Below are 27,168 nucleotides of genomic sequence, written 5' to 3'. Positions count from 1 at the left end.
GCCACTCACATTTGGCCAATAAAGAATTCTATTCTATTCCATTCTACTCTACTCTACTCTACTCTATTGCATGAATGCAACTCATTTGGTTTGTTTTACAACACACCCGACTGTCGGGACTAGACAAGTATTGTGAGAATGGACTGCAAAACAAAGATAGGTTGGTCAGAGAGCCTTTTTGCTGGGGAGGGGGGATGGATTCAGTGACAGATGATCCCGATTTTGCTGCCACCTGGAAGCGTTCATAAGAGCACGCTCTTCCCAGTTCGCGGGAAGTGGCGTTTAGATTCGGTCCGATGGAAGCTTCTGATGAGAGTCGTGTGAACCCGGCTTACATGCAACACGGGTTCTCGGCGGGGCTGCTCCTGAGCTAGTAATCTCAGTGGCTAAGGCGCCCTGCTTGTCGATCACAAAGGGTCGGCAGTTGGAATCCCTAGTATAGGTTTCCTTCGTGAGCAGGGGGGTTGGGCTAGATGACCTCCAAGGTCCCTTCCAACTCTGTTACTGTTCACTGAGCATCTCCCAAAGGAAGGCCGCCCAGCCCACTTCGCTTCCGGACCCCGAGCGAGCCTGGCGCCAGGCAAGGGAGCAGCTAAGGCGGCGAGAGACGCCAGGCACGCCGAGGGTTAAGCCGGGCGGGCTTCGGCTCCGCTGTGCCGCGGCGGCGGCGGCCTCATCCCTCCTCCTCGCCGCATTACATCATCGCCCCCGGAGCCCATTCGCTGAAGGCCGGTTCCTGCTTGGCCCGCGGAGCGCAAAGCTTGCCGCTGACCGGACCTAGCAACCCGGCTTGGCGGGCTGACCGACGGACGAGTGAGCGGGAAAGCGGGCTCCTTCTTGGCGCCGGGAAAGGCAGCGTCCCTGCGCCCTTGCAAGCAGCCGGCGGCTCCCGGTCGGGCTCGGCGGCGGAGGATGGCGGAGAGCGAGTGTGAGACCCCCAGCACTCCCGGGGAGTTCGAGAGCAAGTACTTCGAGTACAACGGGGTGCGCCTGCCGCCCTTCTGCCGCGGGAAGATGGAGGAGATCGCCAATTTCCCCGTGCGAGACAGCGACGTCTGGATTGTTACCTACCCCAAGTCAGGTAGGAGGCGGGGCTGCGCGGCGGGCGGGGAAGGGAAAGGAGGCGCCCGTCCATTCCCCCCTTCGCTCCCCCCCCCGTTTGCCTCTCCCGGTTTCCCCCCGTTTTCTCCTTCGCCCACCTGACTCCGGGGCGAAGCCCCCCATTGGCCTCCCTCCTCCTCCCTCCGCCTCGCCTCTTCTCCAAGGCCAAGAAGGAGAAGCCCAGAAAGTCACGCAACTATGGCTCCTTTCCACTGGCTGCCAATGGCAGCCAGTGGAAAGGAGCCATAGTTGCGTGACTTTCTGGGTTTCTCCTTCTTGGCCTTGGAGAAGAGGCGAGGCGAGGCGAGTTGGCTTCTCCTTCCCACGGACGCGTCGCAAACCTCCTGCGGGTGCCGTGGGGTTCCCTGTGGGTGGGGTTTGGGTGGTCTTTAAAGGGGGTGTTGATGTGTTACTACTGTGGTTCTCGTTTTTCTATAACTGCAATGATGATGATGATGATGATGATGATGATGATGGATGATGATGATGATGAAAAAGAAATCGTGGGTTGTCCCGATTGTAATTGGAGCCCTTGGAGCAATACCTAAAGTGCTACCTCCCTATTTGGAAATCCTAAATTTATCAGACTTGAACATTCTGATTCTACAAAAAACCATCCTACTTGGAACAACTTATATCCTCCGACCTTACCTTAACAGTTCCTAGGTCCTTGGTTAGGACTCGAGCTGTTGAGCTACCAACCAGCCCCAAAGGCTGTGAATCTCACCAAAGATTTTTATTATTATGATTATTATTATGATTATTACTAAGATAATGTCTAACCTTACCTGGCTGTCTGCCTTACCTCCTCTGAGATTCTAACTGGGTTGGACCAAGGATGAGGCCTAGGGAATTGTAGGGATGGGCTTGCCAGCCAAGATGCCCGTTTTAAGGCCTGAAAGAAGCAAGGTGAAATAGGAGCATTGCAAAGGACTTTTTCCCCCCCTACCGTACCTGAAAGTTGTAGGCTGAGATGTGCATTTTAATCCATCTTTTTAAAAAAAAACTGATTATCTTTTATTCATTAAACATGAAACTCTGTCAACTGAACATTTTAAACATTTAAAAGGTTTTAAACATATTACAAAAACTGATTATTATTATTTCTTTTATTCATTAAACATGAAACTCAGTCGTGAACATTTAAAGATGTGTCACAAATGCCAATGACTGGTGCTAATGGTTGATATGGGTTGCTGCCAGCGGCCTAGGTATCAACCAAGTATCTTCTTAAAATATACAATGTTCCTAGTAGCACAGTATTTTGCAGTTCTGCTGCAAAAAATTGCAGGAAGCTGCACTTTCTTGATGTGTAGATTATCATCATCATCATCATGATTGAAAGCATTGTTAGGGAGGCACTTGTACTGAGAGATAACCTTCTTTAATAAAGGAAGGGCTCATTTTCAGATCAACAGAGGTGAATCCCAGAGGGATTTATCTCCCCCTCTCGGGGTTATCAACACAGCTGAGTGCAGTTGGAGCAGTTAGCCAGCTTCACAAGCTATACCAGGTCAGGCCCCGTTCCTGCTTGAATGGAGACTGCTGGAAATTCCAGTACGGTTGGCTAGCTAGGGAAGGCCCATCTTAAAGGAAAACAGTGAGCCTTGAGTTAGAGGATATCCGAGAGAGAGAGAGAAGGCAGGTGATGCAAAGATGGACTGGTCCATATGGATTTTGCAGAGGGAGAAAGCTGATTCTTTCCTGCTTAAGGTTGCAGTCTTCCCATCTTCTCAGCTTTCCCATCCTCCTGACATGTTCCAGATGCTCAGGCTACAAGGAATCAACAGAAGCTGCTAAGATTAAACACACACACACAAAACAAGGTTATTCCAAAGCAGACAGGAAACAATTCTTCTAACTGGACATGTGAATCAATCCATATTTATGGGTTTGCCCATCCCAGTGTTCTCCAACCTTTCTGGCTTTGCAAACTGGCTGGGGGAGCGGGGAGAAAGGGAATGGTTTTGCACGAGCAGTGGGCGAGCGCGCACACTTAGTTCCCTTTGCGCGAGCAACAGGCACCCTCGCTAGCCACTCACACAACAGGAGCTGCGTGCATGTCTGCTTGCCTGCTGCTCACAGAAGTGGACCTGCGCATGGACGCACACACGCATGCACCTGCCATTTCTGTGACCCAGTTCTGAACAGGCTGAGGCCTGACCTATCCTGTCTCCAAGCAGAATGATGATAGGAAAGAGCACAGGAGTCCATTTAGGTTAATTATTGTGGCCTAATGTTCTTAATAAATGTAAGCTAAAGGTTCCCCTTGCACATACGTGTTAGTCATTCCCAACTTTAGAGGGCGGTGCTCATCTCCATTTCAAAACCGAAGAGCCAGCACTGTCCGAAGACGTCTCTGTGGTCATGTGGCCGGCATGACTAAATGCCGAAGGGGCACAAAATGCTGTTACCAAACCACCAAAGATGGTTCCTATTTTTTCTACTTGCATTTTTACATGCTTTCGAACTGCTAGGTTGGCAGAAGCTGGGACAAGTAATGGGAGCTCACTTCGTTAACGCAGCACGAGGGATTTGAACCGCTGAACTGCCAACTTTCCTGATCGACAAGCTCAGCGTCTTAGTCGCTGAGCCACTGCGTCCCTTCTTAATGTTCTTAAGGGTCTCTGCCCAATCGGCTGGGGTACTTTCAGAATTGAGAGATGAATTGCGACCTTCCTGGGTAGGCCAGACAGGAAACACGATCAGAGGTGCGAATGTTACTTTAATGTAAGGCCACTTTAAATGTTTTTGCAAGTCTGAAAGAAGAAATCGCCCAGGCAGTTCGACCAACATGCAGACCTGAGCATTCTGTGTGGCCTTGGGACACTTCCAGTCCTTTGTCTGTCCTTGTCTGGCTCGCATCAATTGGAAATTAGAAATCAAATGCAAATACAAACAGGATGATTCAGGGGGCAGGAGAAAAAGCCAAGTTGTTGCCCGCCACTGCGCAGTCGCCCGATGCTCCTTTCCCTCAATGTCCCAGAGATGATTGGGGAAAAAAACAGTGAAGAGATTGAGATGGGAGCAAAGTATGGTATGAATTCAAGCCAGCGTCTTGGATCACATTTTGATTGACCTTGGAAAGCCACGTTCTTGTAGTCTGTACTCTGTACCTTGGTTCCTAAGGCAGGACTGGACAGTAGGAGACATTATGGAAATTGTCGGACTGCCATTCTCATTGCTTTGATATAATGGCTACAGATGATGGCTATTAGATGTCACCTGGCGGGTCAGGTATTGCTCAGTTAAATTCACGTTTCTATATTTTTAGTTTGCTCTATTTGCTTGCATTAAATTGCAACTATGGTTAACTGAAAACTGATCAGTATTTGGTAGTTCAAGACTCTAGAAAGAGTGCAGAGAAGAGCAACAAGGCTGATTAGGGGACTAGAAGCTAAAACATATAAAGAACGGTTGCAAGAACTGGGGTATGTCTAGTTTAAAGAAAAGAAGGACTAGGGGAGACATGATAGCAGTCTTCCGATATCTCAGGGGTTGCCACAAAGAAGAGGGAGTCAAGCTATTCTCCAAAGCAGAAGTCACCAACCTTTCAGGGTCAGGGACCACAAAATTCATAATTTTAAATCCCACGGACCACTCAAATGAATTAAAAAAATAATGAATAGTATTTAGTGCAATATAAAAAACACAAATAATTTTTCTGTGGGCCACCAAAATTTTCTCGCGGACCACCAGTTGCCCACAGACCACCAGTTGGGGACCGCTGCTTGAAAGCACCTGAGGGCAGGACAAGAAGCCATGGATGGAAACTAATCAAGGAAAGAAGCAACCTAGAACTAAGGAGAAATTTCCTGATGGAACAATTAATCAGTGGAACAACTTGCCTCCAAAAGTTGTGAATGCTCCAACACTGGAGGTTTTAAAGACGAGATTGGATAACCATTTGTCTGAAATGGTATAGGTTTTCCTGCCTAAGCAGGGGGTTGGACTAGAAGACCTCCAAGGTCCCTTCCAACTCTGTAATTCTATTCTATCTGAAAAAGCTACTTAGTAAAGCAGGAGAACACACTGTTCCCAAGAGATTAAACTCTCTCCTAGATCTCCAAATCCAAGGTAAGAAGACAATGTGATTAAGAGGAACAACATAACTCTCTCTCATTGTTCCTTGTCTCTTACTGGATATAATGCCCTCTGATGCAGGGCTGGGTACTGGCAGAGGCTACTGCTGGTTCGTTCAGGGATGTGGCTCGTGTGCGCGCGAGTGCACGCATGCACACTACAACTAAAATTGCTCTGCGCATGCACAGAAGCAAAAAACAAGATGGCAATGCCTACCACGTCACCGGGAGAACCAGTTCAGGGGCGTGGCAGGCCTGAGGTACTGCTGGTTCCAGCGACCCAGGCCGTCAAGTTACTATCGGTTTGGCCGAACCGGTAAGAACCCACCACTGCCCTGATGTAATGGCTGAAAGTCATGGGGCATGGAGTCCATCCTGTCAGGAGACCATCACGTTGGAGAAGGTAGTCAAGTATTTTTCGGAGTATAAGACGCACCAAGGTTTTCAAGAGACCAATTAAAAAAAAAACTAGAACAGTTTTTGCACTCTTTAAACCTCCCCCCCACCAAAAAAAGGGCATGGATAGCATTTAGGAGGCTTGTAGAGTGCTCCCGGGGGTGGGGGGGGCAAAAATGAGCAAAAGACAGCTCATTTTTTGCAAAAACAGGCCTGTTTCTTGTCAAAAAAAGGAGCATGGATAGCCTTATGGAGGCTTATAGATAGCTCCTGGGGGCTGAGGGGCCAAATTTAGCAAAAACGGCCTGTTTTTTGCTCATTTCTGCCCTCCCAGCCCCCAGGAGCTCTCTGAAAGCCTCCATAAGGCTATGCACGGCCATTTTGGTGAAGGAGGCGGGGCTTCGGGATGCCAAAAATGCTGTATTCAGTGTATAAGATGCGCCCAGATTTTCAGCCTCTTTTTTGAGGGGAAAAAGGTGTGTCTTATACTCCGAAAAATATGGTATATTAGAGTGTCATTGATATTTTAAAAAAATATTTTGATATTTTAAAAATCCATTAGATTTTTAAAACACAAGGCTCCTTCAGTATGTACAAAACCCTGAAATGGTTATAGCATCAGAAAGTTTAATTTTTCAGAGCACATGAACTCCTAATATGATACGTTCAGCTTAATTATAAATCACAGTTAATGACTAAGCATTAGGTGCAAATCCATCCGGCTCCGTCTTAAGAGAAGTCAATTGTACATTGTGAGACTAAATAAGTTGTCATGTAGGCCAGCAGGAAAAAAAGGATGGCTTGAAGGTCCGGATGTTTCCTATTTATATGTTTGTTTTGCATCTGCTTATTCTTGCCATCCCGTCATTTTTTGCTATGAAGGATTTTCCCAGATTCTGGGCAAAGATTTAATCGAATGGGGTAGAGAAGCTACAATAGCATGCAAGAGCCAGATTAGACCAGCTGGCTGCATCTTTATTGCTTTCTGAAGTTGCACATTTGAAATATTTATGACCTGCTGCTGGCACTAAAAGCTTCTACTTGATTTCCTCCAAGCTTCAGAGAAAATTGTTTTATAAACTGCAGACGATACTGTAAATTTAGACTCATTTTGCAATTCTCTTTTGTTCTCGGGTTGCTTACGAAACTTAAAACTGGTTGAGTTAAACCTTAGGATACAAAAGTCTCATATCCTCAACCCCAACCACCCAAACCATAATATAGCTTATTTTAGAGCAGGGATGTTTAACACAAGGCCCCGGGGCTGGATCCGGCCTGCGGGGCCACCCTGGAAACAGTGAAGGGCCAGCCCACAGTGCAGGGGTGGGTTTCTCGCCCCGTTCCAACTGGTTTGGTTGGAACGGGGCTGGCAGCGTCCTCGTGCACGCGCGCGGTACACGCATGCGTACTAGCATCTGCGCGATGTTCCAGCTACTCCTGGAGGATTGCGCAGGTGCTGTATGCGTCCTGCGCATGCATGGAAGCGCAGAACTCGTCAAAACCGGGTAAGGGCCGCGGGTTCGCCGTTCCCGGAAGTTAGTTACTTCCGGGTTCGCCGACCAACCGGTTCGCAGGGACTGCTGCGAACCGGTTGAAACCCACCCCTGCCACAGTGTCTCTGCCGCGAAAACGGACCTAGGGAGGGTTGCATGTGCTGCAGGAGGCCCTCACAGCCGAAAACGGAACTTGCGAGGGCCATGGGTGGCACTTCTAAGCTCTGTTTTTGCTGGCAGAGGGTTGCAGGAGGCCATTGCAGCTGAAATGGAGCTCAGGAATCCATTTTCACTGGCAGAGTACTCGGGCCACCACAGGCACCCCTGACATGACTACCGGCGAGCTGGCCATGCCCATCCTGGCCACACCCACCCTGGTCCTCCAAACACAACCTTGATGTGGCCCTCAATGAAATCGAGTTTGACACTCCTATTTTAGACTCTGTGTGTTTAGTGGATTGGCGGAAGGACGAGGCAGGAGCCAGAACTGCCAGAACGAGAACGGTTTATTCGAGGTAACTATTTACAGGCGATTCAGCATCTTCCCTGCTTGACAGCTATTTATATGGAGCTGTCAAGCAGGGAAAGCCAATGAGCGCACCCCTAGTGGCCCGCGCTCAGCCAAGCCGCGCCTTAGCCAATCAGGGTGCGGCTTGGCTTGTTGCTAGCCGCTAGGACGTAAGTCGAGAACTTTCTGAGTCCTCAGCACCCCTTCCCCCCCAGCGAGAGCGCATGAGCGGCGTTGGAGCATGCGTAGTTGGCCAGATAGGCGGGGCAGTGCAGGACCCGCCCAGAATGCCTCAGTCCTGCAGGAGTCGTCGGAGGGGTGAGTTGTGCTCGTTGAAGCTCCTCCCCGAAGGGAGTGGAGCTCCGAGCGATGCCATCTTGGGACGGCCGAGAAGGCGGGTGCAACTCAGCTGGTAGGCCGGGCTGTGGGGGCGTGGCGTCTGGGGAGGAGTCACGGTGCCGGCAGGCAGCGGCCGGTGAACTACAATTGTTGTAACTGGGGAAAGGAGCTGGATCGGCTTGAGGCAGAACTGGGGACGTTGGCCAGCAGGTGGCATCCGGGTAGGTGGGGCCTGCCTGGGGAAAGGCCCGTGTGTTTAAATCAGGAACCGCAAACTTGGGTTGAGCAAATAAACGGGCAGGTGGAAGTCCTGCAATATCGGAGTAGGAGAAGCCTGCCTGGGGAAAGGCCTCAAACTGGAACCTGTTGACTGGCTGGAGGGCAGCGGTGTCCTGGGCCCCTGGATCAGAAGTGGCGCTGGTCTCAGTGGAAAGACGCCTCCTTAACTGATCCACGTGGCGCCTCCACTCGGATCCATCGGCCAGTCCGACCCTATAAGAACAGGGACCGGTTATGGACAGAATAGAGGCAGCCACCCATTTAGCGTCCTCAGAGAAAGAGCGGGCCCAAACCAAGTCCCCCACCTGGAAAGAGCGGGAGGGGGGAACCCCCAGGTTGCACGGCTGCTCCCCTGAATAGAGTGGATGGAGCCTATCCAGGGGGGTCCGCAGGCGCCGACCCATCAACAGCTCCGCGGGGCTTTTGTTGGTCGTTGGGCAGGGGGTGGAGTGTTGGCCTAGCCTGTGTGTGTTTACCTTTATTTTTATTTTATTTTATTTGAACATATTTTTAACACAGAAAGACATACATGAGATAGGCATATGTTTTATATTTTTATGTGTATTTTTATGTTTTTTCTGTCGTTTTATATGTTATCTACCTTTTGTAAAGACTTCTAGCTCTAGGGAGTTATAAAAAACCCGACACATGAATCTTTGCATGAGGAAAAACAAAACCATAGGGAGTGGTTTTGTAAACACTATTGCTACACGCAAAATGTGTGCAATGTTTGTATTCCTACCTGAGGAGGACTCAAATTACACTTGGTTGGATTTCTGGTTGGATTACTTGAGGAAGAAATGAAGACGTTGGAGGTTAGCCACGCCACTAAAACTCCAAGACACTCGCACACAAGATACTCCGAATTCCTGTGGTGAACACAATGAACATGATAAGCTTGTATTAAATTCTTTATCCAAACTGAGTCTATCAAGAAAGATGAATTGGAAGTCTGTATTCAAACAAGAAAATAAAAATGGCAAGGGCAGAATAAATTTAAAAAAACCAGGAAGGCAGCTCCTGCCCCCTCTGCAACGGAGCACAGGTAGTCCTCAACTTACGACCATAATTGAGTCCAACAGTTACTTTGCTAAATCAGAAATTTCTAAGTGAGTCTTGCTTCCTTTTACATGCCCCAGTGGGAAAGTGAATCACTACAGTGGTTAATTTAGTAACCAGGTTGTTAAAAGAGCCGAGGTGGCGCAGTGGTTAGGGTGCAGTACTGCAGGCCACTTCAGCTGACTGTTATCTGCAGTTCAGCGGTTCAAATCTCACCGGCTCAAGGTTGACTCAGCCTTCCATCCTTCCGAGGTGGGTGAAATGAGGACCCGGATTGTTGGGGGCAATATGCTGACTCTGTAAACCGCTTAGAGAGGGCTGAAAGCCCTATGAAGCGGTATATAAGTCTAACTGCTATGTGTTTTTATGTTGTACGCCGCCCTGAGTCCTTTGGGAGAAGGGTGGCATATAAGTCCAATAAACCATAAACCAACCAAGTGAATCTGGTTTCCCCATTGGCTTGTTAGAAGGTTGCAAAAGGGATCACATGACTCTGTTGTCAAGCATCGAGTGGTGGGATTCTGTGGGTTTAACAACCTGTTCAATGAGCGCACACTTTGCCTAAAGCACTTGCACGTAGCACTGAAAATGGAGCATTTAGAAGCTCAGCTGCTTACCTTCCAAGTCAGCAACTGTAAGTAAAACAGCTGGGGGAAGGAATCAGCTGTGCCACACGATTGAGATGAGCTAGAAAGCAGGAGATAAAGGATAGGATAGGGCAGGAGCAGGTGGGCGGGGCCAACTGATCATCAGAGCTACCGGTTTGGGCGAACCAGTCCGAACCGGCTGAATACAACCTCTGCAAGCATCCGAATGTAATTCACGTGACCACTCGATGCTACAACGGTCATAAGTATGAAAAATAGCACTTAGCAATAGCACTTAGACTTACATACCGCTTCACAGTGCTTTACAGCCCTTTCTAAGTGGTTTTAGCATAAAATGGTCATAAGTCACTTTTTTCAGTGCTGTTGTAACTTAGAACTGTCACTAAGTGAACTGTTATAAGTCTAGGACTTCCTGTTCTCAATTTTATATCCTCCCTCAGGAAGGAAACAGACAGAGTTACCTGAAAAAAAGACATTGCCAAATTATCAGTGATATGAAGTAAAGTATATTAGAATTCCCCAAAGAAAAAGGTCATGTCTTGGTGAGTGGAGATTCACTACTTAAAGGAACAGAGTCAACAATTTGTAGACTAGACAAATTCTTAATGGAAGGGTATTATCTTCCAGGTGCAAAGAAGCTCCCCAAAATGATGAAGCCCACTGATTATTATTTCTTTCTCTTTTGGGCTGTGATGAATGATACAACTAAGAGCCTGAAAACAATTCCAATGGACTATGAGCAACAAGGCAGGATAATCAAAACACTAGGAGCACAGGTGGTAATCTCATCTATACTTTCAACTGTAGGTCAACATCCAATGAGGGAACAAGAAGATTTTAGAATTGCTAAGTCAAAGAATGGTGCTGTCATGAGAACTTTGACTTTCCACATCATGGATTACATTACTTGCTGGAAGAGCTTCCAACAAGAGATGAATGAAGACCATGGATGAAGACCAGCAAGAATATGTTTGCCAAATATCTGCTCATCAGAAAGGGTTTAAGCTAAAACTGGTAGGGTAATGTGACCAACTAATAGAATTAAACCACAAATCGGATAACAAGAAGAGAAATGGTGAAGAAAGGACTCAGAAGTAAAAAAAGGAAGAGATACAGGAAGCAAAACTATGAGAATTATAAAGGGCTCAAATAGATTTGAGCAGGGGGGGAGAACTAGAAGACCTTGAGTTCTCTTCCAACCCTATGATTTGATGATTTAGTTACTTGATCTGTTACTTGTCTGAAATGGTACATTTCCTGTTTGAGCAAGGGGTTGGACTAGAAGACTTCCAAGGTCCCTTCCAACTCTGTTATTCTGTTACCTACTGGACTTTCCCATATATAATTCCAAAGACTACTTGGGATGAAATTATGGGTTTTATTCATTTTGAGAATCTATAAACTGTCAGTGACTCTAGGCAGCTTACAAAAAAAGAGTCCATAACATCTGGAGATGACTCGGTTGGGTAAATAAACACTGCAGTAAGATGCAAGATCTGGAGATAAGTGTTGATCATCGACTGATAGTAGAAAACTTTCTCTTCTCTTGGAAAGTTTGTATTTTGTCTCATTATTTTTCTCAATATTTTGCAGGCACAAGTTTATTGCAGGAAGTGGTATATCTTGTGAGCCAAGGAGCAGATCCTGATGAAATTGGGTTAATGAACATAGATGAGCAACTTCCAGTCTTAGAATATCCTCAGCCTGGTCTGGACATTATCAAGGTACAGATGAATCCTCAGATCGGTGTTAATTTTGGAATGATGATGTTGCTGCTCAACTGATTTTGTTTTCAAGCTCTGTTTGATTCCTTGATGTATTCGAATAGTACATCATTATGAATGTTATGGTCTTAATGCTTTGAGATGATACATAACTACGTATAGAATTCAATAATTCACTCCTTCAAGTGATTCTTGGGCCTAATGATTATGTACTGGTCCTCTATATCTTCTTCTGTATGAAACCCTTCAAGTACCTGAAGGCTGTGTCCATATCTCCTCAATTGTTTATTTTGAAAGCAAAGTATACCAAGATCCTTTCACCATTCCTTAGCAGGATTGATTTCCAGATCTTCCATCATCTTTGTAGCCCTTCTTTGAATTCCAATTTCTCAATTACATTTTTGGACTTTAAATCTTGAATCCCAATGGGATCTGACCAAGATAGAATTGAGCGTGGCACGACAAAACCGCGCCCGTCAAAATAGCGGTGATAAAATCGTGTCGCTAGGGGTATCCCCATTAGGAGACAGAAAGTAGTGCAGCGGAATGTACAGCTAGAGAGAAAGAATGTTGCTAGTAGAAACACACGGATAGAGTTTCAGACACTGCTAGTAAAAACAAGTAGCTTTACTACTGACAATTGCTTCACAAGCAGTGATAGTGGATAGTAGATATTAGTCCAAACACAATTCAAAGAACAAACAATAGCTTACAGTCACAGTTCACATTCCAGTCATCAAGTCCTCAAGCATAGGACAAGCAGAGTAAGAGTGAGTTCTCTTGACTCCTTCTTATTGTAAAGTTAATTACAGTTGTTAAGTACATCCACTCATTTAAAGCAACAATGACCATTTGTTATTGTATGTATGTATGTATGTATGTATGTGTATGTATGTATGTATGTATATGTATATATGTGTGTGTGTGTGTGTGTATGTATGTGTGTATGTATGTATGTATGTATGTATATACATACTAATATATATATTTATTGCCTACCCAACACTAGGAGTATACTCCCAACACAGATTTCAAGGCAGATCTTTCCTCAAAGTTCTAATTTATTAAGAGAGACATGTTGGTACATCTGTGGAACCCTGAATCTGAAAGCTTCCCGGGGTTCCCACCCAGTTGAAAGTTCATGATCTTGTCCCCACACCCACAAGTCCATCACATGGTCCAATCTTCCTCTGCCAGGCTGGCATTTCCACCCATTCACTTCCGGTCAGGTGCAGAGGTGTCGAGACAAAGGATGACCTTGGGCTTCTAGAAAGGAATGTTTTATTTTGACAACAACACATTCTACAATTCTACTCCTTACTATTCCCCCTCCCAATTACCCCACTAATGAAACAGCACAGTAAAATAATAGTGTGTGGCAGGCCAAAGATCCTAAAAGGAATATGACTGCAGGCCTAACAATAACTTTATTGATTAGCCTATAGGCCATATCAAAACACAAGGTTCAAACACATCTCACCAATAAAACCTTATACAATTTAAAATAAAAGTAAGGTAAAATACAATAGTAATGGGATAAGATACAATATAATTTAATACATAAATATATAAAATAGAATAAAATGACATAAAATTATATTTCGGTATCACCCTTACAATCTACCCCAATCAGTCCTACATATGCAGTTCTCAACCGAACCATTTTGTTTAAGTACTGTGCTGTGTTAAATGTAATTTTCAGGTTCTGGCCATGCATAAAGTAAGTTGTTTTGATATGGGGACCCCAATGGCTCATTCATTTGGTATATGGACCAAGGTACCTGCTCTCACCCCCTTATACAAGCAACCATCAAATAGGTTGTGAGCCAGGTCTTCTACCTCTGCCACTCTGCAAATGCAGAGAGGCTCATTGTAGGGTATAGAATGGAATCTCCCATATCTGGCCATTGTGTCAAGCTCTTCCATTTCCAATAGATGGAATTCCAATAAGCTGCTGATGCCATGGCTGCCCTGAGACATAACACTTTTAGACCAATGTTTTCCATCCTTCACCATTTTAAGAGTTGTGGACTTCAACCTTTGCTAGGTGGGGAATTCTGGGAGTTGAAGTCCACACCTGTTAAGCTGCCCAGTTTGAGAAACATTGGCTTAGACCATGGGGGGGGGTCAAACTCTATTTCCTTGAGGGCCTTGTCAGGGTTGTGTTTGACCTTGGGGGTGGCCAGCTTGATTTCACTTATTTCAGGGGCACCTGTGGTGGCCCAAGTGCTCTGCCAGTGAAAAGAGCTCAGGAAGGCTGTGTGTGGTCCTCCCGAGCTCCATTTTCGCTGGCAGAGGCACTGTGGCAGTGGTGGGTTGCAATTTATTTTACTACCGATTTGCTCGTGTGCACACGCACGACGCTTCTGCGCAGAAGTGTCTGGGTGGGTGGGAGGAGCCTCCCTCTGCCACCACTACTGGTTCGCCCAATCCAGGGGAAAATGGAGCAACCCACCTCTGCACTGTGGGCTGGTCCTTTGCTGTTTCTAAGGTGGCCCCATGGGCCAGATCTAAGCACCCCTGGGCCGGATCCAGCCTGCAGGCATTGAGTTTGACACCCCTGGCTTACACCGTTCAATTCCAAGAAATAGCATAATCTATTGACTTTTCATTCATTCCTTTTTACCTCTTGTTTTATGTTTTTTTGCGGGGACCTGTTTGAATATTTATTATGCTGGCCAGAGGTGGGTTCCTACCAGTTCTCACCAGTTCGGTAGAACCGGTTCGTCAAATCTACTGAACCGGTTAGAAGAGGTTCCACCAGTGGACCCAGAAAGCAGGCCACACCTACAGAAGAGGTTCCAAACATTTTTGAAACACACCACTGACACACACACACACACACACATACAGACTCACACAGAGAAAGAGAAAGCGAAAGAAAGGAAGAAAGAAAGAAAGAAAGAAAGAAAGGTGAGAGAGAGATGAAAGAAAAAAAGGAAAAAGGGGGAGAGAGAGAGAGAGAGAGAGAGAGAGAGAGAGAGAGAGAGAGAGAGAGGGAACACATGGCTGGCAAGCCACTCCCACCAGGTCACATGGCCGGCAAGCCACTCCCACAAAGGAAGCCACACCCACAGAGTAGGTTCGAAATTTTTTTGAAACCCACCACTGATGCTGGCCCATGTCAGCCCTGAGCCTTCATGCTCTTCTCTGCCTATTACAGGAACTGACATCTCCTCGCCTGATCAAAAGCCACCTGCCGTACCGCTTCTTGCCTTCTGACCTGCATAGCGGCGAATCAAAGGTAGCCTTCACTGGTCACCTACGTTACCTGCCCTCTGCAGGTTTTCTGAGCTAGGGAGGTGGGATGGAGGGCGCATTCTGCTCAATGAATTGCTTTTCATCTCCCTAGATCATATACATGGCTCGTAATCCCAAAGATCTGGTCGTCGCTTATTATCAGTTCCATCGCTCCCTGAGAACCATGAGCTACAGAGGAACGTTCCAGGAGTTCTGTCGGAGATTTATGAACGATAAGTGTAAGAGTTCCCCGTCTGTTTTGTTAAGCAGTTTCCTTCACTCTGTTTTGCATTGCGCAAGAACCATAGGATGGGTGGCTTGGGCTATTAACTTGCCATCTAAGACAGCCTCTCTCAACCGCAGCAACTTTTAAGATAGTGTTGTTCCCCACCAGCGGCCAGCAAAGTTGGCTGCAGAGTCGGACAGTGAGGAGGTTGGGGAGGAGCATGGGCCAGTCCTGGAGGCTGGGGGAGGCTTGGACGAGGGCTCTGCATCGGAGGCAGAGATGGGGCTGAGGCCATCTGGCAGTGATCAGTTGCCTACGGAGCTAAACAGCAGTGAGGCAGAACAGCTAGAGCCTGTTCCCAGTGTGCGCATGCACAGAGCTGCCAGAAGAAAAGAACAACTCAGAAATCAGGGTAGACTTGGGAGTAAAGTCACAGGTGGAGGGTGATTGGCTCCTCTTTTATTTCCTATGGGAGGGGCCAATCACCTTCCACCTCTGACTTTACTCCCAAGTCTACCCTGATTTCTGAATTGTTATTTTCTTCTGGCAGCTCTGCACACGTGCACACTGGGAACAGGCTCCACTTGTTCCTCTGCCTCACTAGTTCCTTAGGCGCCTGTTTGCTGCCAGACGGCCTCGGCGCAATCTCTGCCTCGGATGTAGAGTCCTCATCCCCAGCCTCCAGGACTGGCCCATGTTCCTCCCCAACCTCCTCACTGTCTGACTCTGCTGCCAGCTCCGCTGGCCGCTGGTGGGCCACAACCGATAGGTGTAGGGTACTTCAACTCCTAGAATTTCCTAGTCAGCCATGATCTAAGGCAGGGTCCCCCAACATTTCCGGTTTTGCAGACCAGTGAGGTGGAGGATGAGATGGTTTGTGCAAGCGGCCAACAAGCGTGCACGCAGCTCCATTTTCGCAAGCAGTATGCACAAGTGCCTGCTGCTCACGCCAATGGAGCACACGTGCACACACTCATCCACTGGGTCAGGATGCCGTTTCTATGGTACAGTTGCAAACCCCTCACAGCTCACCAGTCGGCAGCAGCCCATAGGTTGTGGCCGCTGATATAAGAGATGAACGTAGACGCTCTCTGAGATTTGAGAACATGAGTAGCCCGGTGACTTCTTCAGCTTCTAGAGCTAAAGAGAATGTTGGCTGTTTGATATGGACACCTCTAGGTCCCACAGTCTCAGAGGGTTAGCTGTATGGAGAATTCTTGACAGGCAACCAAAATTGGGACTGGAAAATTAACGGTAGTCATTGTGAGGTAGTTAAGTGAGGCATCATGTGACTGCACCCAATTTTATGACCTTTTTGCTGGGGTGGCTTAGCAAAACATTGTATGATCATTACTTGTGTTCCACTCTGCCATTGACGTTGACTGACATGAGAAACTTGGTAGAAAGGATGCAAGTAGCGATCCTGTGAATCAGAACGCTACCACTGTTCCAGTTGCAAACTAAGCTTCCAAATGCTTGAAGCCAAGCGTCCGGATTGTGATCAGATGACCAAAGTGACACTGCAAGAATTGTAGGGGTGAGGACTGGTCATAAACCACCAGTCCTTTAAACTTAGAACGATTGTTAAGCACATGATCATAATTTGATTATCTGTGTCTTGGAGCATGTTAGGTAAGCTCCCCGTTGGGAGAGCGTGTGCGTTCAGAGAAGCGTTGTGAGAGTTGTGTTGGAGAACACACAAACCAGCATACAGAGACACTGCAGTTTAAATAGGCTTTTACTTTCATGGAAAAAGAGGTATCAGAGTCCATCAAACAGTCCAAGTATTACACGGATAAGACAGTCAGTCATCAACGTCTTTCAGTTAAGGGATAATCCAAATAATATAGTCCATAATCATACAAACAGTCCAGTACTCATAGTTTGCTAACAGTTGCAAAACTTACAATAGCTCACGGCACTTTCTAATAGCCAGCTTCCAAAACACTCAGATCAGATCAGCCCAGCATCTAACAAACAGAGAGCTAACAGTCATTCTGACTCCCTCTTATGGCCGATTGAAGAAAACAGCAGCCGATCACATTTTACAGTATGATTTAAAGAAACAGGTATAGCATTGTTACATGATTTATATATTGCCATCTCAACCGTTAGATTATATTCCTAACAGAGCAGATCAAAATCTGTGAGGTGGCAGGCACGGAATCATTATCAAACCCTGACGTTTTTTTAATGATGCACTAATGTACAGAAGGGCAGGCTTTGATTGTGGCACTGTGGCCATGTGTGACAGACTTTGATTTCTTCTTCAGATGACCCCAAGAACATAATGCTTGACTACAACCACTGTTTATTTCCTCATTATGTTGCAACCAAAATCTCTCTCCATATGAACCACTGTTGGTCAAGCAATAGATCTGAGCAGGAAAGACTCTCACAAGTCCTCTCCTGTTTCAGATAACTTCAAATTAGCAGCTTGTTTACCCGATGGCAGGAAAAAAGTAGATTCCCTTAAGACACAAAATGTCTGGTTCCCCCAAACTTGACCTGGACTGAAGACCTCACCCTGGAGAAGAACATCTGAATGGTCCACTTGTCTTCTAAAAGTGGGCCATTCAGACTTCTTCCCCAGTATGCGGTCTTCAATCCAGGTCAGGTTTGATGGAAGCAGACTTTTCGTGTCTCAAGGAGTCTACTTTTTCCACTGCCATCGGGCAATTTTAGAAAGGGGGAAAAGCCATGCTATACCCTTGCCAATTCGCCCCAGTGATGCCCGTGACACCATACCCTCCTCGGAAATCCAGGAATGATGCAAGATAAGTTTACCATGTTGTCATTGTGGGAATGAGGCCAGTTGGAGTTATTTTCTTCAGTTGGATTTTGACACCAGTCATATTTTGAGAACAAAACAAAAAATATAAATGCAATATAATGAGTTTTGTATTCCAGTGAAAATTTGTCCAAAAACAATATTTTTTTTAAAAAAAATCTTGAGTATTAGCTATTATGTTTTCTGTCTCTATAGTAGGTTATGGTTCATGGTTTGAACATGTCCAGGAATTTTGGCAGCATCATATGGATTCCAATGTGCTCTTTCTCAAATATGAAGATATGCACAAGGTAATTATCCAAGCATATCAAAGATTTTTCACCCAACCTGTAAGCAAGAAGTGTTCCCCCCCACTTGATTCCTTTGAAGCAAGATCACAAACCTGGCAACAGGCAGAGATGTGGGTTAGGGTTCTCTCTTTGAGAATTGAATTCAGGGTGATTTATTGGCCTATTCAATCTTTCCCTATTGATCCACCTAAAACAAGGGATGATTTAACACAGGGATCCTCAACACCCAGTTTGTGGACCAGTGGTGGGTTGCTCTTACTGTCGCTACCGGTATGCTGATTGCGGTCTATCCGTGCTCACGCCTGACGTGCACTGTGCACGCATGCGCAATCCACCGCCTCTGCAACACCCAGCTGCTTGTCGGGGCCAAATGAGCCACCGTACTGGTACACTCTCAGCTGCTCCAGGCCACTACCCGTACGGCTGTACCAGTCAGGACTGGCACCAACCCACCATTGCTATGGATCCGCACCAGTCTGTGGCATGCGAGAAACTAGGTCACATAAACAAGCGAAGCCCCCATCCGCGGGATGCAGGCAGCACATGAACCCACGGGGTGGGTGGGTGTCCATGACAACTTGGTAGAGCCAACTCACTGTGGGACCAAAGTTACACTGCTATCAAAGAAGCCGGGGACTAGAATCATTAAAGAAGTTGTGCAAAAGGAGGGACAGAATGAAATGTGAATGGCAAAAATTAAACTATTTATTTTAAATAATTAAACAGAATTGTTAACTGTCCCGCGGTGAATTGTCCCACAGAAAGTTCTTTGTGGCAAGTTGTCCTGCAGCGAGTTGGGCATGGTGAGTTGGCCGCAGCAAGTTGGCTGGGGCATGCCGTCTCATTCCCAACCACGGTTCCTCCGATTCACGGAGAAACCTCTCTCTATGGAATTGGTCCCATGTGCCGTAAAGTTTGGGGGCCACTGATTTAACATATATAAGAAACTGCTATTGCTAAGCCTGCATCAATATTTGTTTTTTTTGGGGGGGGGGGCATAATAACTGGTAACCAGAATGTATTTTTTGGAACTGCCTTATTTTCAACTAATTTCTTCTCCGCAAGTCAATATCCTCTTCTTTCACAGGATCTTGCAACCCTGGTCGAACAGCTAGCGAGGTTCTTGGGCATTTCTTACGACAAAGCACAGTTGGAATCGATGGTTGAACATTGCCACCAGCTCATTGATCAGTGCTGCAATGCTGATGCCCTTTCAGTGGCCAGGGGTAGGTGTCAGAACCTTTGCAAACGTTCGCCCAGGTGGGATGTGTTTAATGGTAACCCACTTCTATGACATTTCCCGAGTGGAATGCGTAGCCGTTGTCCTTTTCCCAACGCTAATCGGTTGAGTATTTTGAAGAGAAAGAATCGGGCTATAAACCTGAACCATGGTTCAGTCAATCAGCCTGAAGCTAAAAAAATAAAAATTAGAGGGTAGATGGGGGGAAAGGTGCATTTCCTGACCACGGAAAGCTATCGTTCGGGAGGCGGGCTTAGAATTGTTTTTGTTTAATTTTGAGGGAGCTAAAACATGCAATCGTTATCGCCTGAAGAATTATAATTTAAAGCTCTGAATGTTTGGATTCGTTTTCTTCCCAGCCTCAGCAACTTCATGACTTCAAGTCCCAGAATTCAATAAATCTTAAAGCTGCCACGGTTGAGAAACACTTGTTGCTGTTGTTAAATTGGTGAAGTTGTGTCCGACCCATTGTGACCCCATGGAAAACGTTCCTCCGGGCCTTCCTGTCCTCTACCATCCCTGGAGTCCATTTAAGTTCATGCCTACTGCTTTGGTGACTCCATCCAGCCACCTCATTCTCTGTCATCCCTTTCTTCTTTTGCCCTCAATCTTTCCCAGCATTAGGCTCTTCTCCAATGTGTCTTTCCTTCTCATTAAGTGGCCAAAGTATTTGAGTTTCATCTTCAGGATCTGGCCTTCTACAGAGCAGTCAGAGTTGATCTCCTCTAGGACTGACCGGTTGGATTGCCTTGCAGCCCAAGGGATTTGCAGGAGTCTTCTCCAGAACCATAGTTCAAAGGGAAACACTAGCTTAGATTAAAAATACAGGGACAGAGGAAAATGAGCATCTAATGCAGGGTTTCTCAACTCTGGCAATTTTTAAGGTGTGTGGACTAACTAGGGAATTCTGGGAGTTGAAGTCTTAACTTGCCAAGACTGAGAAGCAATGATTTAATTACTTTGGCTGGAGATGACCAGCTGAATGTTTTATCTGCGGTTTGGTTAGAGGGCTGTCGCGAGCTCATGGATGTCGGGACGCTGCTTGGCAAATTTGCACTTCTCTTCTGCTTGTAAACTTTAAAACTGTTTCTTCTCTTATTATCATATTTTTCGGAGGATAAGATGCAGCAAGATTTTGAAGAGGCAAATAAAAAAAAAGTTTTTTGCACTCTGCAGACATGTTTTTCACGAAAACAGGCTCCTCCCCTCCCCCCCCCCAAAAGGGCATGAATAGCCTTTAGGAGGCTTGTGGGAGTGCTCCGGGGTGGCGGGAGGCAAAAATGAGCCGTTTTTCACAAAAACAGGCCCATTTTTTGTCAGAAAAAGAGCATGCATAGCCTTTAGGAGGCTTGTAGAGTGCTCCTGGGGGCTGGGGGGAGGGGCAAAATTAAGCAAAAATGAATGTATAAAATTCACTGAACTGCTCCTATGTCTGTGTTTCAGGTAGCTAGATCAGGAAAAAAGAAGCCATAATGAAAAAGGTAGTCTCAACTTACAACCAGTTGCTTAACAGCTGTTTGAAATTATGATAAGTCCTGAACAGGTGCTTTATTACCCATAAAGCACTTTATGGCTGTTTTAAAATGTGCCAATCCCCGTTACATGAACTGCATTTCAGGCTCTCGGCAAACAGCTCGCCTTTATGACTGGTTGTAAGATCCCGTGGTCCTGTGACCACAATTTCTTTATGTCATTTGCTCCTAACAAACAAATGTGCATTTGGAAGAATGGGATTGCACGAATAACCCCGGCATTCACTTAATAGCAACAGTACGTAGACTTATATACTGCTTCGCAGTGCTTTACAGCCCTCTCTAAGCAGTTTACAGAGTCAGCATATTGGCCCCCAACAATCTGGATCCTCATTTTACCAACCGCAGAAGGATGGAAGGCTGAGTCAGCCTTGAGCCGGTGGGAATCGAACTGTTGGCAATGGGCAGAATTAGCCTGCAATACTGCAGTGCGACCATGGGTCTCAGTGGTGGCGCAGTGGCGTTCTTAACCACAGTGGATTTGCTTAACAGTCACTGCAAAAAATGTAAAATGGGTCCAATCACAATGGTGCCTTGGCTTTCGAAGCGAAGAATTATAACCAGAAATGCAGTCCCAATTGTGGTTGTATGTGGACAACTGCCTGTGCACTTCTTCATTGATATAGAGTGCAGTAACAGAATCTTGAAAGTCTGACAGCATTCTCCTCCTTCCTTCTTATATCAAAGTGAGTTTATCTTGATTTCTTTCTCACCCTTTCCTGTTTTTTCTGGACTAAATTTATGATTTCCTAGTGACTGACGCATATCTTCTTCCCCACACTGCCATAACTATGATAACTATCATTATCATGGTTACCTATTTATCGGTGCTCAGGAGCACCGTCATTCGAATGGCTAGGATGCTGGATTGGAGGTTAACAAGCCCATGTTGGAGACCTGCCTCAGGGCAGGGTTGAGCTCCTGTCCTTCACTCCAGCTCCTTGATGGGGACATAGTTTAGTTTAGTTTTAGTTTAGTTTTAATTTATTTGTATGCCGCCCTTTTCCCTAAAGGGACTCAGGGCGGCTCACAACTCAAAGGGAGGGGAAAAACAAACAGAATTACAAAAAACATAAAAAGTCATACATGGTTAAAAACACAACAATCATACCATTCGAAGTGGGGCAGCGAGTCTTTAGCCCCAGGCCTGTTGGAACAGCCAGGATTTAAGGGCTATGCGGAAGGCCTGGAGGGTGGTGAGGGTACGAATCTCCACGGGGAGTTCGTTCCAGAGGGTCGGAGCAGCCACAGAGAAGGCACTGGCTGTCGACACTGGCTGGCTGATGACATAAAAGAAGCCTCCAACTGGGCGTCCCCAGTTGGGCATTGTTGATGTCACCAGCTTAATCCTTTCAACCCAGTAAAGCGCCTCGATGCTCCTGAGATGAATGCAATTTATTCCGTGGTGAAATCTACCGGTTCTGTGGGCATGGCTTGGTGGTGGTGGTGGAGTCCTGTGACTGGGTGGGCGTGGCTATGTAGTCATGTGACTGAGGGGGGTTTCAAATGACAGAAACTCACTTTAACAATGTCCTGCTGGAGCAGGGGGTTGGACTAGATGACCTCCAGGTCCCTTCCAGCCCTGGATTGCTGTGCTCTTTCAAGGTATCCTCTGAAGCTGTGTCTAGTGCCAGGTTTGTGGTCCTTCCTCCCTCTCCTTTTTCCCTCCCTCCCCCATTCTCTCTCGTTTGTACCACCCCACGCTGCTTTTAAAAACTTTTTTTTCCTGCCTATTCGTCTGAACCAGCAGGGAAAAAATGCTTTGAAAAGTGGAGGAAAAGCTTCCGAGAATCACGCAGCTCACAGCTGGCCCACGCGATCCTTGGAAGCCTTTTTTTTTTTTTACTACCAGAACCAAGGACAATCATCCCTACCAGTTCGGGCCGAACTGGGCCAAACCGGGAGGATTTCACCCCTGAATTTATTGGTGCTCCATGAAAGGTTGCAGATTTGCAGTGCTTCAGCCTTGAATTGTTTAAAGTGGCACTGAGCTGTTTTCCCAGAATGTGAGAACTCTTTCATAAAAGACGTGAAACGTGAAACAGCAGCTGCTTTCAGAGGAAATGAAGTTTGTGCATCCGTAATACTGTTTGTTTGTTTTCCCCGCTAACGTCTGTAACACCAGGTAACCAGAAATAATCCCTAGGATAGTGTGCAGCAGGAGTAATCGTGTTTCCCGGAGTGTCTGCCTGGGAGCGATGGACATATAAAAGGAGGCAGAGCTTCGATCCAACACGCATGATCTTTCTCTTTGACTTTTTTGAACGCTTCCCCTGCCATAGCTCTGCTTCTTTCCTGCAAAACCAAAGTCAACCAAAATACAGAATCGTTTTAGTTCTCCTTCATTTGGTCCTGAGCACATTTATACTAACCTCAAAATGAATGAGTGGCTAAGAAACTGAGCTTGTCGATCAGAAAGGTCGGCAGTTCAAATCCCTAGCGCCATGTAACGGAGTGAGCTCCCGTTACTTGTCCCCAGCTTCTGCCAAGTTTGAAAGCATGTAAAAATGCAAGTAGAAAAATAGAGACCACTTTGGTGGGAAGGTAACAGCGTTCCCGTGCGCCTTTGGCGTTTAGTCATGCTGGCCACATGACCACGGAGACGTCTTCGGACAGCGCTGGCTCTTTGGCTTTGTAACAGAGATGAGCACTGCCCCCTAAAGTCGGGAATGACTAGCAACATATGTGCGAGGGGAACCTTTCCCTTACCAAAATAGATGCCATATAAGAAAGATTCCCCCCTGCCCGAGTATTCAAATTTATTGCATTTGTACATTGCCTGCTTTTTCTGCACACTTTCCCTTCCTATTTAATTTTGTCCATCTTTCTCATATTTGTAATGATTTTTCCCTTTTTCTCCAAATGCATTCTGAACACCAAGGTGTTTTTTGTTTTTTCTTGCTGTGTCTTGAAATGTGTTTCCATGCTTTAAATATAACTGTGGACTGCTTATAACTTTTTAATTTAGCTTAATTCAATTTGGTTTATCACAATGTACTACATTTTCCTATTTATTTTGCTTTGTTTTTGTTCATTTTTATTTTGTTTTCCTTTTAGCTTATTGATCTTTGCCCAGAAGCTCACTCTCAGTTGCTGGGAAAACGGGTTCTTGCTTAGCTCACCTTCCTTCCCACTCAACCTCCCAAACCAGTTTCATGAATCAAAACATGAATGAACCCAGGTGGGTGACTCTTTGACCAGCTGTCCAAAATGGCTACCGGAAAGTGAAACTCATATGATGTATTTGCAACCTATTGCAATGAGATCTAATGTTTTGGGGATTTAAGTGACAGCTCAAATCCCAACTTCGCTGTGATATCTGCACATTGAATGTGGTTTAGTATGGTTTATATTTAAGAGCAAGTATCAAAGATGGAAAAAGGGAATCAAGCGTCTTGCTACTTAACCTCCGGGCCCTGCTGATTTTCCAGTTCTTGGTTGTTTTCCTCAAGAGGTTCCAAATCCCTTTGGAGACAAGAACCAATGGAATTCTGCTTCATTTTTCGAGGGTCTTGATATTATTCAACTGGATCTTGAAAACCTGATAGTTTCTCCCTTATTTCTCTTATATACCTGTTGTGGCCCGCCAGCAACCAGCAGAGCTGGCAGCAGAGTCAGACAGTGAGGAGGTTGGGGAGGACCATGGGCCAGTCCTGGAGGCTGGGGAAGGCTCGGGCGAGGACTCTGTGTCAGAGGCAGAGAGGGGACAAAGGCTGTCTGGCAGTTCTCAGCTGCCTTTGGAGCTAGACAGCAGTGAGGCAGAGGAACAACTGGAGCCTGTTCCCAGTAGTATGCGCATGCGCGGAGCTGCCAGAAGAAAAGAACAACTCAGAAATCAGGGTCGACTTGGGAATAAAGTCACAGGTGGAAGGTGATTGGCCCCTCCCATAGGAAATAAAAGAGGAGCGAAAGGGGAGTGGGTTTTTGCAGGAAACAATTCATTTGTTTGTTTGTTAGAATAGTTTCAGGAGTGTGAAGATCTGTCCGTGAATCTCAGAGACTCTGTGCCCAGTCTTTCCTTGCACAGCACCTCATTTGGAAAATATTTACATGGCAGCTTTCCAAGATAGACAAGGTCTGTAGTCATAACTATTCCTTTGAAAGACTGTTCACCAGGCCTTGGCTGAATGTGAATGAGAGGAATTCACATTCGTTTAATGAAAGGGGTTTTCTCGGGACCAGGACTCTGCCTCGTGCTTTTTGGGGAAGGCTCGGTCAGAACAATACTCCAGAAAATCAAGGCATCTTTAGTTTCTTCCTCACTCACTCCTCCCTTCCACGGCTAAGCTGATGTTTACATAATGCCATCAAGGCCATCTCCATAGTGTTCTACAAGTGGTTCAGTGCATTTCAAATGTCCCTGGAGTTGGCAGCTGTAACAACAACTGTTGTCTTGACTGTACGCAGATCCAGTAATTCATCTTAAACAGAAGACTTAAGATGCAGCCTTGCAGCTTCCAGCAGTATTGTTTCTGGAGGGGGAGGGTTAAAAAAGTGGTGGGAAAAGGGGGCAGGGCAATCCCATGGTTGGATACCACCTTGCCTGTCTTTGCTCTCTTCTTCTGTGGTTTTCAGAGATGTCAATCAAGCAGGGGTGATGTAATCCGAAGCACGGTAGATGACGAATATGCTGAGAGATGATTGATGGAGAGTATTGTGGCCCGCCAGTGATGCTAGTAGCAGATTCGGACAGTGAGGAGGTTGGGGAGGAACATGGGCCAGTCCTAGAGTCTGGGGAAGGCTCTGATGAGGGCTCTGTGTCGGAGGCAGAGAGGGGGCCAGAGCTGTATGCCAGTTATCAGCTGTCTTCAGAGTCAGACAACAGTGAGGCAGACAAACAGCTGGAGCCTGTTCCCGGTGTGCGCATGTGCAGAGATGCCAGATGAAGGGAACAGCTAAAGAACAGGGGTCGACTTGGGAGTAAAGCCACAGGTGGACAATGAATGGCCCCTCCCAGAGGAAATAAAAGAGGAGCGAATGGGGAGTGGAGTTTGCAGGAGACAATTAGTTCTCTTAATTGGTTCGTGACTCTCTGAGACTCCTTGTCAAGTTTTGCAGATATCGGCCTGTCAGCTCTCCCAGCCAGATAAAGTCTGTGACTGTAAATCCTCCCTTGAAAGACTTTGCTGAATGTGAATGAGCAGAACTCACAATCAATTAATAAAAGCGGGTTTTGTTGGGACCAGGAGTCTGCTTCATGCTCTTGGGAAGCCTAGGTCAGAACAAAATTTTAAGTCCAACTCTTTGATTGATAAAGCTGTAATTCTCATATCCCTGATGACAAACCTTTCCTTTGGACTTGTACTGGGGGTTTCACTTTCCAGATTTAGAGTGGCCAAAAGATTCTGCAATTCGCAGGGTGATATATGCTAGGTTTTTGTTCTTCTGAAAGGTCTTCTACATCTTATAATAATCAGCATATTTTCCCCTCCCTCTTGTTCCCTTCCTTTTTTCTATCTTCCAGGACGAATTGGGCTGTGGAAAGATATCTTCACTGTCTCGATGAATGAGAAATTCGATTTAGTGTACAAGCAGAAGATGGGAAAATGTGATCTCACGTTTGATTTCTATTTATAAAGCAGCCAAATGACAATGCATGAAAAAAATACAGAGAATCTAGCTAGAACTGCTTTCTGCATTTATTTATTCCTGGCTGGACATAGTACCATATTTGTTATGTGTATCATATTTAAAAATAAAATAAAATAAAGGGCACACTGCATTGGGATGTTAACCTCAGAGAGAACTCGGTCAGGCCAAAGGCCTACTTAGAGCAGCATTTTTTTTTTTTGCAAGTTTGATCAGTTGAAAGCTACTGGATAGCTTTCAAAGTTTTAAAAGCAGAAGGTATATGAGTCTAGTGTGCTCTGTAATGTTTTTCTTTTTCCATATAATCTACGCAGAAAGCAACTGTTACAGGGCAGCTGAAAAATACAGTGGATTCATAAATAAAGAATTCTATAATTTTATCCTGCAGAAAGATTTTTCCCCTTTTCTCTTTTCCTCCTAAGTTGCATTAGGCATCCATGATGTATATGGTGTTGTGTGTGTGTGTGTGTGTGCGTGTGTAAAACCTGAGACGTTGCACTATGGAGCCTCAAATCACAACCCATTTCCTCCATCTTGTCTTATGGATGCAACTCCAACTGAGTGGCCGGAAAAAAATCCAAATGTTGCCTATAAAAGCAGTTAAAGCCTTAACTGTGCAGGTAGTCCTCGACTTATGACCATAATTGAGCCCCAAGTTTCTGTTGTTAAGC

General features: G+C 45.9%; 1 protein-coding gene across 2 annotated transcripts; it reads left to right on the top strand.

The window, feature by feature from the left end:
* Positions 1-637: 637 nt before the first annotated feature.
* On the top strand, positions 638-26,877 carry SULT4A1 (sulfotransferase family 4A member 1). Of its 2 annotated transcripts, XR_015697624.1 has the most exons (8): positions 638-1,081; positions 11,459-11,589; positions 14,753-14,833; positions 14,942-15,068; positions 18,042-18,136; positions 19,224-19,362; positions 23,966-24,089; positions 26,373-26,877. XR_015697624.1 is itself a non-coding variant. In XM_087722208.1 (7 exons), the coding sequence occupies exons 1-7, from the start codon at positions 913-915 to the stop codon at positions 26,483-26,485; spliced, it is 855 nt and encodes a 284-aa protein (XP_087578334.1). In that variant the 5' UTR covers positions 643-912; the 3' UTR covers positions 26,486-26,877. The 2 variants fall into 2 exon arrangements, 1 of the variants encoding a protein (XP_087578334.1); XM_087722208.1 differs by lacking the exon at positions 23,966-24,089 and having other exon boundaries at positions 643-1,081.
* The last annotated feature ends 291 nt before the right edge of the window (positions 26,878-27,168 follow it).

This window comes from Thamnophis sirtalis, unplaced genomic scaffold (assembly GCF_051295495.1).
Source record: "Thamnophis sirtalis isolate CommonGarterSnake01/CBP01778 unplaced genomic scaffold, rThaSir2_p1.2 scaffold_9, whole genome shotgun sequence".
NCBI lineage: Eukaryota > Metazoa > Chordata > Lepidosauria > Squamata > Natricidae > Thamnophis > Thamnophis sirtalis.
The sequence above is the reverse complement of the archived record's forward strand: the minus strand, read 5'-3'. Positions and strand labels throughout refer to the sequence as shown.